Source organism: Salmo trutta, chromosome 31 (assembly GCF_901001165.1).
Source record: "Salmo trutta chromosome 31, fSalTru1.1, whole genome shotgun sequence".
Lineage (NCBI taxonomy): Eukaryota > Metazoa > Chordata > Actinopteri > Salmoniformes > Salmonidae > Salmo > Salmo trutta.
In genome coordinates, this window is record NC_042987.1 from 40,574,683 (window position 1) to 40,588,000 (window position 13,318).

Consider the following 13,318-nt stretch of genomic DNA (forward strand, 5'->3'; position numbering starts at 1 on the left):
AATTGTCTGCATCATTTCCAATCCTCCCATATATAAAAAAAAATATATATATATATATATATATATATATATATCAGTATCAGTCAAACAGTTTGGAAACAGCCAGTCAGTCAGCCAGTAAATCAGCCAGCCAGTTAGTCAGTCAGTCAGCTAGTCAATCAGTTAGCCAGCCAGTCAATTCAAGGGTTTTTATTTTATTTTTTACTATTTTCTACATTGTAGAATAATAGTGAAGACATCAAAACTATGAAGTAACACATATGGAATTATGTAGTAACCCCCAAAAAGTCTTAAACAAATCAAAATATATTTTATATTTGAGATTATTCAAAGTAGTCACCCTTTACCTTGATGACAGCTTTGCACACTCTTGGCATTCTCTCAACCAGCTTCATGAGGTAGTCACCTGGAATGCATTTGAATTAATAGGTGTTCCCTTGTTAAAAGTTAATTTGTTGAATTTCTTTCCTTCTTAATGCGTTTGAGCCAATCAATTTTGTTGTGACAAAGTAGGGGTGGTCTACAGAAGATAACCCTATTTGGTAAGGTAGGCTAGGTGGTCCAAGAAATGTAAGTTAGGAATGAAGACAATAAAATGATCAGAGGTTCTGTGAATGTATTTGATCATTGCTTGTACGCGATTGAGAAAAACTGTAAAGTCATATTTCCAGTACTTAGGGTGTTTTTCATATATGAAATTCGGTACCTTGGTTCTGTTTCCTGGAGCGTTTGTGAGAAGTCTACAGAAAATGTTTTTTTTTTTTGCTTTCACAAGATCGGAAAAATAACAGCTTTAGGGTGCGATTAGCAAGACACACATTCTACATGACATTAGCGACTTAGCTCGTTTACAAACGGGCATCAGAAAAGTTCCACACGACTCGCGGTGCCGCATCACAATACCTGGTACTCTGGTCCTGGATCTTAGACCCACTGCTCACGCAGCTCCAGGGTTAGTTTACGTTTCACACATGCTTTATGGCGCAGATCAGGATACCAAATGATTCAGGGTGCAGATCATAAGGGGATATGTGAAAAGGCCCTTAGGCTACCTCTCCGCAATACAGCCTCTCAATATTTGATGGGTTTGTGAACGCAGTAAAATGATATTGTGGTTTAAGGAGATTGCTAACCCTGTTGTTTTGTGTTGTGATTTGTGTTTGGGGTGTTTCTATGAAGATAACAAGCCTCTCACAGCTTGGTGTACTAACCCAGTCTCTCACTACAGGGTAATGTAATATAATGTAAGGTAATGTATTGTAATGTAAGGTAATGCAAGGTAAGGTATTGTATTGTAATTTAATGTAAGGTAATGTATTGTAAGGTAATGTATTGTAATTTAATGTAAGGTAATGTAAGGTAGGGTAATGTAAGGTAACATAATGAAAGGTAATGTAATGTATTGTAATTTATTGTAAGGTATTGTATTGTAATGTAATGCATTGTAAGGTAATGTAAGGTAATGTATGGATTGTAATGTATTGTAAGGTATTGTATTATAATGTATTGTAAGGTATTGCATTGTACTGTATTGTGATGTAATGTATTGTAAGGTAATGTAATGTGAGGTAATGTAATGTGAGGTAATGTAATGTAATGTGAGGTAATGTAAGGTAATGTGAGGTAATGTAATGTAAGGTAATGTGAGGTAATGTAATGTAATGTAAGGTAATGTGAGGTAATGTGAGGTAATGTAATGTAATGTGAGGTAATGTAATGTAATGTGAGGTAATGTAATGTAATGTAATGTGAGGTAATGTAATGTAATGTAATGTGAGGTAATGTAATGTAAGGTAATGTAATGTAAGGTAATGTAAGGTAATGTAAGGTAAGGTAATGTAAGGTAATGTGAGGTAATGTAATGTAATGTAATGTGAGGTAATGTAATGTAAGGTAATGTAAGGTAATGTAAGGTAATGTAAGGTAATGTGAGGTAATGTAATGTGAGGTAATGTAATGTGAGGTAAGGTAATGTAATGTAAGGTAAGGTAATGTAAGGTAATGTAAGGTAATGTAAGGTAATGTGAGGTAAGGTAATGTAAGGTGAGGTAATGTGAGGTAATGTAATGTGAGGTAAGGTAAGGTAATGTAAGGTAAGGTAATGTGAGGTAATGTAATGTGAGGTAAGGTAATGTAATGTAATGTGAGGTAAGGTAATGTGAGGTATTGTAATGTGAGGTAAGGTAATGTGAGGTATTGTAAGGTAACATAATGAAAGGTAATGTAATGTATTGTAATTTATTGTAAGGTATTGTATTGTAATGTAATGCATTGTAAGGTAATGTATGGATTGTAATGTATTGTAAGGTATTGTATTATAATGTATTGTAAGGTATTGCATTGTACTGTATTGTGATGTAAGGTAATGTAATGTAAGGTAATGTAATGTAAGGTAATGTGAGGTAAGGTAATGTAAGGTAATGTAAGGTAAGGTAATGTAAGGTAATGTAAGGTAATGTGAGGTAATGTGAGGTAATGTAATGTAAGGTAATGTGAGGTAAGGTAATGTAAGGTAATGTGAGGTAATGTGATGTAAGGTAATGTGAGGTAATGTAATGTAAGGTAATGTGAGGTAAGGTAATGTAAGGTAATGTAATGTAAGGTAATGTAATGTAAGGTAATGTGAGGTAAGGTAATGTGAGGTAAGGTAATGTGAGGTAATGTAAGGTAATGTAATGTAAGGTAATGTAAGGTAATGTAATGTAAGGTAATGTAATGTAAGGTAATGTGAGGTAAGGTAATGTAAGGTAATGTGAGGTAAGGTAATGTAAGGTAATGTAAGGTAATGTGAGGTAAGGTAATGTAAGGTAATGTAAGGTAAGGTAATGTAATGTAAGGTAATGTGAGGTATACGGTCACAGTTGACTGGTGTAATAGGTTTTTCCACTTCTTCAGCCGTCACTCATACACACCGTCAGCGGATGAGTCCCAAATGGCACCCTATTCAAAAGTAGTGCACTACTGGTCAAAAGTAGTGCACTACATAGGGAATAGGGTGCTCAGGCAGTCTCAATGACCGTATTAAAATGGTTGCTTCTCCTTTTCTCCTCCCTACACACCCAGTGATTTATAGAGGCTATCAGCCCTTCAATGCAGCCCCTTTCATTTCAGATTAAGGTGTGTGTGTGAGCTTGTATTACTACCCTCGTGGGTACTGCAAATCACTCAAAATCCCCACAAGGAGAGTAAAACCGGGAACATTCTCCCTCGTGGGGACATTTCCCACATCCCCATGAGGACAAGGGCTGTTTTAAGCTTGGTTTAAGGTTAGGATAAGGGTTATGTTTAGGGAAAATAGGATATTGAATGGAAATACATTTTAGGTCCCCACAAAGATAGTAAAACATATGCTGTGTGTGTATGTTTGTTTGGTTTTACTATCCTTTTGGGGAACAGAAGTCCTCACAAGGATATTAAATCAAGGAAAATTCGGACACGTCGCCATTCCCCACAAGGAAAAGGTCATTTTAGGCTTAGGGGTTAGGTTACAATTAAGGTTAGAGGTTAGGTTACAATTAAGGTTAGGGGTTAGGTTACAATTAAGGTTAGGGATTAGGTTACAATTAAGGTTAGGGGTTAGGTTACAATTAAGGTTAGGGGTTAGGTTACAATTAAGGTTAGGGGTTAGGTTACAATTAAGGTTAGAGGTTAGGTTACAATTAAGGTTAGGGGTTAGGTTACAATTAAGGTTAGGGGTTAGGTTACAATTAAGGTTAGGGATTAGGTTACAATTAAGGTTAGGGGTTAGGTTACAATTAAGGTTAGGGATTAGGTTACAATTAAGGTTAGGGGTTAGGTTACAATTAAGGTTAGGGGTTAGGTTACAATTAAGGTTAGGGATTAGGTTACAATTAAGGTTATGAATTAGGTTACAATTAAGGTTAGGGATTAGGTTACAATTAAGGTTATGAATTAGGTTACAATTAAGGTTAGGGGTTAGGTTACAATTAAGGTTAGGGGTTAGGTTACAATTAAGGTTAGGGGTTAGGTTACAATTAAGGTTAGGGATTAGGTTACAATTAAGGTTAGGGATTAGGTTACAATTAAGGTTATGAATTAGGTTACAATTAAGGTTAGGGGTTAGGTTACAATTAAGGTTAGGGGTTAGGTTACAATTAAGGTTAGGGATTAGGTTACAATTAAGGTTAGGGGTTAGGTTACAATTAAGGTTTGGGTTTGGGGTTAGGGTTAAGGGTTAGGTTAGGGGTTAGGTTTTGGGGTTAATGTTAGGGTTAAGGGTTAGGTTAGGAGTAAGGGTTTGGGGTTAAGGTTAGGTTAGGGATTGAGGTTAAGGTTAAGGTTAAGGGTTAGAGTTTGGGGTTAAGGTTAGGTTTAGGGTTTGGGATTATGGCTAGGGTTAGGGTTAGGGTTAAGGGTTAGGTTTAAGGTTAAGGTTTATGTTAGGGTTAAGGTTAGGGTTAAGGTTTAGGTTAGGGTTTGGGGTTAAGGTTAGGGTTAGGTTAAGGGTTAAGAGTTAAGGAAAATAGGATTTTGAATGGGAATCAATTGTTTGGTCCCCACAAGGATAGTAAAACAAGTGTGTGTGTGTGTGTGTGTGTGTGTTCAATGCAGCCTCTTCATTTCAGATTAAGCTGGTGGGAGGATGGGGAAGGAGGTGGGTGTTTTTATCTTCAAACCTCACCAGCCTCTGAAGTACATGACACTCCTTGTTGATGTAAACCGGGGACGTCAAACTCATCCCACAGAGGGCCAAGTGTCTACGGGTTTTAGTTTTTTCCTTTCAATTATTAAGACCTAGACAACCAGGTGAGGGGAATTCCTTACTAATTAGTGACCTTAATTCATCCATTAATAAGTACAAAGGAGGAGCGAAATCTGGCAGACACTCGGCCCCACCGTGGAATGAGTTTGACACGTGATGTAAACAGTGGAGGTCATGTTGTGAGTCATGGGTGAATGGGTTGTTATTGGGCACCGGTCCACGAGGCTTGATGATGGGCCAGCTGGTGGTTTCATTTTAGGAAGCTGTGACTGTCAAATGTCTTGACAAATGGCAAGTATCATGGCGATTCATTGTACTTTTTTTTTTTTTTTTTTACGTTAGCCGCATTTGTATTAGATCCAATAGGAAACCCTTGATATACATTAAAGCCATTGGCATATAATTGGTAGAACCAATATACATAATCTTATCTTCAACTCTCTCTTTTACCCTAATGAACCTAAACAATTTCTATCCTTCCTACATTTATCAGCATTGTTTTATTTTATTTCCCATTTTTGTTCAAGCATAGCTTCATGCCAAGGTCTCTCCTTCTGTTGGCTAAGGCTGGAGATGAGGAAAGATGGAGAGGAGGAGAGGAAGAGGATTGAGGAGAAGATAAGAGGACAGTAGGAGAGCAACAGAGGAGAGGAAGAGAGGAGGAGAGGAAGAGAGGAGAGTAGGAGAGGTGAGGAGAGGGTGAGAGGTGAGGAGAGGATGAGAAGTGAGGAGAGGAGGAGAGGTGAGGAGAGGAGAGGAGGAGAGTTGAGGAGAGGAAGAAAGGTGAGTAGAGGAGAGCGAGAGAGGTGTAGGAGAGGAAGAGATGTGAGGAGAGAAGGAGAGGTGAGGAGGAAAGGTGAGGAGAGGAGAAGTGAGGAGAGGAGGAGAGATGAGGAGAAATGAGGAGAGGAGGAGAGGTGAGGAGAGGATGGGAGGAGAGGAGAGTTGAGGAGGAGAGTTGAGGAGGAGAGTTGAGAGGGTGAGAGGTGAGGAGAGGAGGAGAGGTGAGGAGAGGAGAGGAGGAGAGGTGAGGAGAGGAGAGGAGGAGAGGTGAGGAGAGATGAGGAGAGGAGAGTAGAAGAGTTGAGGAGAGGATGAGAGGTGAGGAGAGGAGAGGAGGAGAGGTGAGGAGAGGAGAGGAGGAAAGGTGAGTAGAGGAGAGCGAGAGTATATGAAAAGAGCAGTGGACATTATCTCTCCAATGCAAAGATGAGTGTGACATTCTCCTTGAACGCTCCTCCAGAAATGAGACTTTGCTTGTATCCCAAAAGTGCACGCTATATAGTGCACTATAGTGCATAGGGTCCTGGTCAAAAGTAGTGCACTATATAGGGAATAGAATATCATTTGGGCCACACATTCTCCTTGCCAGCCACCCAGTCGCTGCTTCTTGAAATTCATACTTTAGTGCATTTGTCTCTTTGAGAGCTTGTGGTCTAATTTGATTTGTGTGCCTGGCAACCCTGCCATTCTCTGGGCCTGCAGTGTAACAATTCCCCACTGCAGTGCAGCCAAGAGATAGTTCCGCAAATAGAGGGTTTTAAAGTATATTTTCTGGATGGTTTTAAAGTATATTTTCTGAATGGCTCTCCTTCGCTTTTCCTAAACATTATAGTGACTTAAAGAAGAGGGGCCCTGTTTGTCCCTGTTTGTGTGTGTGCAAAATGTTTGCCGCACTGGTTTAAGTCAGACACGTTCTAATTTAGCTACCTAGCTAGCTAGCTAACAAACAATCTCCTCATCATTAATGCAAGCACATGGCATGAATGACAGATATGCACTAATGGTCTTGTTTTTTGAAGATTTGCATATTTTGGGAAAAACTGTGTTATTTTTGTGTCAAGGATGAGTCAGTGTTCACTTTGGCACCAGTCCCATTTTCACACATAAGTAGCACAGATTGGTAGCTAGATAGGCTAACTACCTTGCTGGCTAGATAGGCTAACTACCTCGCCGGCTGGATAGAGCCTAACTACATTGCTCGCTAGCTAGCCAGCAAATGTTAACTAAGTGAGCATGTAATGAGGACAGGGCTGTTTGCTTGGTGTTTTTGATTATTTACTTATTGACATACGCTGTTGCTACTCACCATCAAACCACCAAACCTACTCACTCTTACGTGGCCCCTCAACAAGCGTCTGAGGGTCAGTAGACCTCAAGGATACTTATTTTCACATCAGAGTTTATCCTGTACACAGGGCATAGACTACAGATATCTCACCTTACCATTCGGTCTGTCCACGGCCCCATGGACGTTCATTGCGTGTACCAAAGCTGCCCTAGCCCTCCCACACATCAACTGGTTGATCTGCAGAGCACACAACCCAGCTGTTGTCGCACCTGCTCGCTGTGGGCTTCAGGATAAAATTGTGCCGTAAGCTCGCTTTTACCGACTCAGCAGAAATTGACGACATGATTGTGGTAGTCCATGATTGTGGTAGTCCATGATTGTATTAGTCCATGATTGTATTAGTCCATGATTGTGGTAGTCCATGATTGTATTAGTCCATGATTGTATTAGTCCATGATTGTATTAGTCCATGATTGTATTAGTCCATGATTGTATTAGTCCATGATTGTGGTAGTCCGTGATTGTATTAGTCCGTGATTGTATTAGTCCATGATTGTATTAGTCTGTGATTGTGGTAGTCCATGATTGTGGTAGTCCATGATTGTATTAGTCCATGATTGTGGTAGTCCGTGATTGTATTAGTCCATGATTGTATTAGTCCATGATTGTATTAGTCTGTGATTGTGGTAGTCTGTGATTGTGGTAGTCCATGATTGTATTAGTCCATGATTGTATTAGTCCATGATTGTGGTAGTCTGTGATTGTGGTAGTCTGTGATTGTGGTAGTCCATGATTGTATTAGTCCATGATTGTATTAGTCCATGATTGTGGTAGTCCATGATTGTATTAGTCCATGATTGTATTAGTCCATGATTGTATTAGTTCATGATTGTGGTAGTCTATGATTGTGGTAGTCCATGATTGTGGTAGTCCATGATTGTATTAGTCCATGATTGTATTAGTCCATGATTGTGGTAGTCCATGATTGTATTAGTCCATGATTGTATTAGTCCATGATTGTATTAGTCCATGATTGTGGTAGTCCATGATTGTGGTAGTCTCGCTTGGCCTCCTCCTCATGAAAGACTTCCAGCGTTGCGTGACCTCACTTAAACCCATCTCTCCACCCGGCACTACTGCGAGAAAGATCTTGTTATTCAGCGAGCACCGAACATCTGTTGTCTCTCAGAGCAACACATGTGCCAGGCAGACTACAATCAAGTGCGGATTTTACCGTCGCTGGGGAACCCCCTACCAGGGGAGTGGCGACTTCCTCTCAAAGTCGTCGAGGAGGGACGTTACGGCAGAGCTGCCGTCTGTCTGTACGTATCGCAGGACAATGCGCATTGTCGCCTGTTCCACAATGTCCCTCTGGGTGTAGACGCGCTGGCCTAGTAGTTGTCAGACGGGCTTCTGATCTCCCACTCTGGACAGAGTGGAAGCGTATGTTACTATTCAATTAAATCCAATCCAAGGGGCTTTTATTGGCATGGGAAACATACGTTAACATTGCCAAAGCAAGTGAAGTAGATAATATACAAAAGTGAAATAAACAATAAAAATGAACAGTAAATATTACACATACAGACGTTTCAAAAGAATAAAGACATTACAAATGTCATATTATGTCTATATACAGTGTTGTAATGATGTACAAATGGTTATTGTTCAAAAGGGAAAATAAATAAACATAAATATGGGTTATATTTAAAATGGTGTTTGTTCTTCACTGGTTGAACTTTTCTTGTGGCAACAGGTCACAAATCTTGCTGCGGTGATGGCACACTGTGGTATTTCACCCAGTAGATATGGGAGTTTATCAAAATCGGTTTGTTTTCTAATACTTTGTGGATCTGTGTAATCTGAGGGAAATATGTGTCTCTAATATGGTCATACATTTGGCAGGAGGTTAGGAAGTGCTGCTCAGTTTCCACCTCATTTTGTGGGCAGTGTGCACATAGCCTGCCTTCTCTTGAGAGCCATGTCTGCCTACGGCGGCCTTCCTCACTGAGTCTGTACATAGTCAAAGCTTTACTTTACTATCCTCTTTAAGAGAACCGGAGTTACCGGGCTGTAGTGGAGTGGGTCGTGTGTTTCAAGTTCCTTCCAAACACACCAAGACAGTTGTGAAGAGGGCATGACAATGCCTATTACCCCTCAGGAGACTGAAAAAGATTTGGCATGGGTCCCCAGATCCTCAGAAAGTTATACAGCTGCACCATCGAGAGCATCCTGATTGGTTGCATCACCGCCTGGTATTTGTTTTTTACTTCAGTTTATTTAGTAAATATTTTCTTAACTCTATTTCTTGAACTGCATTGTTGGTTAAGGTCTTGTAAGTTAGCATTTCACGGTAAGGTATACACCTATTGTATTCGACGCATGTGACAAATAACATTTAATTTTAATTTTATTTGACATACCCGTAACCCGTAGATTTGTGTTTGCACAATAATTTACATTATATAGTTCAGAATCATACGTTACATGCTTTCAGTAGTCATGTAAATTTACCAAGAAGATACTGAAACAAGATATTGCAGAGTTGAAGAAAACCAGTAACCTTTATGATGTTGATTAAAACGTTGGGATGCTTCATCCTTCCAGGAACCACTTGATTTGTAGAACAAATCATTATTCTCATTTGTCCTTTGCCGTTATACTTTCCTGTGCTTTCCATGTATTAGTTGGGAGTCTGAATCCTTACTTCACAGCCACACACATACACACTCATATGCACTCACGAACACACACACACACACACACACACACACACACACACACACACACTCTCCTCTGTCTTCAATCAGCTGATGGGTCTGCTTTTCTTTGTCTCCTCTGTTCCCTTTATATTTCTCTATTAAAGCACAGGAGAGATGGAGAGATCACACCACTCTACTCCTCTATTAAAGCACAGGAGAGATGGAGAGATCACACCACTCTACTCCTCTATTAAAGCACAGGAGAGATGGAGAGATCACACCACTCTACTCCTCTATTAAAGCACAGGAGAGATGGAGAGATCACACCACTCTACTCCTCTATTAAAGCACAGGAGAGATGGAGAGATCACATCACTCTACTCCTCTATTAAAGCACAGGAGAGATGGAGAGATCACATCACTCTACTCTTCTATTAAAGCACAGGAGAGATGGAGAGATCACATCACTCTACTCCTCTATTAAAGCACAGGAGAGATGGAGAGATCACACCACTCTACTCCTCTATTAAAGCACAGGAGAGATGGAGAGATCACACCACTCTACTCCTCTATTAAAGCACAGGAGAGATGGAGAGATCACACCACTCTACTCCTCTATTAAAGCACAGGAGAGATGGAGAGATCACACCACTCTACTCCTCTATTAAAGCACAGGAGAGATGGAGAGATCACACCACTCTACTCCTCTATTAAAGCACAGGAGAGATGGAGAGATCACATCACTCTACTCCTCTTCTCTTCTCTCAAAGTGTTGTTCCATCTTTCATTTAACAGCAGCCTGTCTTGTCTCTTTGCTTCTTTACCTCTCTCTCTCTCTCTCTCGCTCTCTCGCTCTCTCCCCCTCTCTCTCTCTCTCTCTCTCGCTTCTCGCTCTCTCCCCCTCTCTCTCTCTCTCTCTCGCTCTCTCCCCCTCTCTCTCTCCTCTCTCCCCTCTCTCTCTCTCTCCCCTCTCTCCTCTCTCTCTCTCTCTCTCCTCTCCTCTCTCTCTCTCTCTCCTCTCTCCCCCTCTCTCTCTCTCTCTCTCTCTCTCTCTCTCTCTCTCGCTCTCTCCCCCCCCTCTCTCTCTCTCTCTCTCTCTCTCTCTCTCTCTCGCTCTCTCCCCCCCTCTCTCTCTCTCTCTCTCTCTCACTCTCCTCCCCCCTCTCTCTCTCTCTCGCTCACTCTCTCCCCCCCCACTCTCTCTCTCACTCTCTCCCCCCCTCTCTCTCCCCCCCTCTCTCTCTCTCTCTTTCTCTCTCCCCCTCTCTCTCTCTCTCTCTCTCTCTCTCTCGCTCTCTACCCCCTCTCTCTCTCTCTCTCTCTCTCTCTCTCTCTGACTTCAGTCATGTTTTGTGCCGTGACCTAATTTCCCGAGAACCATTGATTTTTGTGTACATTGCCAACACTTATAGTCATCTCACTGATTAATTGTAATGGCTTGATTATTGGATGATTTATGAGGATTAACACTGATTTCAACTGGGGGGATTTTCATTGCAATTTTGGTCATCAGCCAAATCTAATTGAATTGAAATGAAACACTGTTGAGTTGAACAGTACATTTTATAGCAATCGGCACATATTTTGTAGCTCTTGTGGCTCCATTGATACTCGATTGTAATTTTTGTGGCGTCCCGATTAGAAACAGAATAAGGGAGTCCAGTCCTCTCCCTAGTCTCCTCTCCTCCAGTCCTCTCCCTAGGAACTGGTGGTGTCTCCTGGATGAGGATCAATTGAGCCCTGGCACCAGCTAATATGTGGTAAAGTGTTGGAGAAATGGACTGAAGCTTTAACATGGAAGGGAAATGGATCCCATTACCTTGAGCTCTGGCTGCTAGTCTGCTCGCCTCATGTAGGAGAGGGGGGGACAGTAGGAGGAGAAGAGGAGGGAGAGGAGAGAAAGGAGGGTAGAGATGAGAGGGAGGGGAAGAGAGCGAGAACAAGATAGAGAAAGGGGGAGAGAGAGCCGAGATAGAGAAATACCCAGAAATAGATTGGGTAGAACTGGAAATGGATGATATGTCCCATACATCAATTGTAGGTCTGGAGGGATGATATGTCCCATACAGAAAGACTGTCAGCAGTAGATTTGAAGGGATGATATAGGCTTTGCTTGTTAAAACAAAGGTTACGTTTAAACAAACATGGTTTTCTTCCACCACAGATCCCATGTAATATACACAATTTGCTTAGGATAATCACACACACACACACACACACACACACACACACACACACATATTCCTAATGAGATCCTCATTCTTATCTATTGTTTATATATATATATATTTCCTCTCCCCCCACAGAGCCAATCCACGGTCCCAGTCATCTAGAAGTCGTTGACGTCCAATCTAAACAAGTCACTGTTCGCTGGGAGCCTTTCGGCTACAACGTCACGCGTTGCCATAGCTACAACCTGACGGTGCAGTACCGGTCCCGAGTGGCGGGGAAGGACGAGACCCGGGAGGAGGTGTGTTACGACACCCTGGGTCGCGACCCCCAGCACACCATCCACAACCTGACCCCCTACACCAACCTGTCAGTCAAACTGGTCCTCAAGAACCCAGAGGGGGTCAAAGAAAGCCCAGAGATGGAGCTACAGACGGATGAAGACGGTGAGTGTTATAATACCTTAGAATGGTTATAACGTGTTTGTGAAGGGTTATGAAGGTGTAGTATATACATATGAGATGAGAAAGGCAAAATATATAAACATTATTAAAGTGACTAGTGTTCCATTATTGAAGTGGCCAGTGACTTCAAGTCTATGTATATAGTCAGCAGCCTCTAATGTCCTAATGATGGCTATTTAACATTCTGATGGCCTTGACTGTTTTTCAGTCTCTCGGTCCCAGCTTTGATGCACCTGTACTGACCTCGCCTTCTGGATGATAGCAGGGTGAACAGGCAGTGGCTCGGGTGGTTGTTGTCCTTGATTAACTTGGTCTTCCTGTGACATCAGATGCTGAAGGTGTCCTGGAGGGCAGGTAGTTTGCCTCCGGTGATACGTTGGGCAGACTGCACCACCTTCTGGAGAGCCCTCCGGTTGAGGGTGGTGCAGTTGCCGTACCAGGCGGTGATACAGCCTGACAGGATGCTCTCAATTGTGCATCTGTAAAAGTTTGTGAGGGTTTTAGGTGCTAAGCCAAATTTCTTCAGCCTCTTGAGGTTGAAGAGGCGCTGTTGAGGCCCTTTGTCTACTTCCCCAGAGTCAGATGAACTCGTGGACACCATTTTTATGTCTCTGTGTCCAGTATGAAGGATGTTAGGTAGTTTCGTGAGCCAATGCTAACTAGCGTTAGCACAGTGACCAGATGTCTATGGGTATCATTAATATTTCTCATTACGATTATATTTCCTCACATTTCTTCACCTTGTATTACTCCAGTGGTCCATTACATGTCAGTCTAAAGACTGACTGGACCTGTCTAAACACTGACTAGACCTGTCTAAACACCGACTAGACCTGTCTAAAGACTGACTGGACCTGTGTAAACACTGACTAGACCTGTGTAAACACTGACTAGACCTGTGTAAACACTGACTAGACCTGTCTAAAGACTGACTAGACCTGTCTAAAGACTGACTAGACCTGTCTAAACACCGACTAGACCTGTCTAAAGACTGACTAGACCTGTCTAAAGACTGATTAGACCTGTCTAAAGACTGACTAGACCTGTCTAAAGACCGACCGACTAGACCTGTCTAAAGACCGACTAGACCTGTCTAAAGACCGACTAGACCTGTCTAAAGACTGACTAGACCTGTCTAAAGACTGACTAGACCTGTCTAAAGACTGACTAGACCTGTCTAAAGACTGAC

At 41.7% G+C, this 13,318-nt stretch overlaps 1 protein-coding gene across 1 annotated transcript in view; it reads left to right on the forward strand.

Moving 5' to 3' along the window:
* Positions 1-13,318, forward strand: part of ptprma (protein tyrosine phosphatase receptor type Ma) — a 286,344-nt gene that overhangs the window by 148,936 nt on the left and 124,090 nt on the right. Inside the window, exon 10 of the mRNA XM_029724694.1 lies at positions 11,803-12,111. Within this exon, the coding sequence (XP_029580554.1) occupies positions 11,803-12,111 (309 nt within the window). The remainder of the gene's footprint in view (positions 1-11,802; positions 12,112-13,318) is intronic.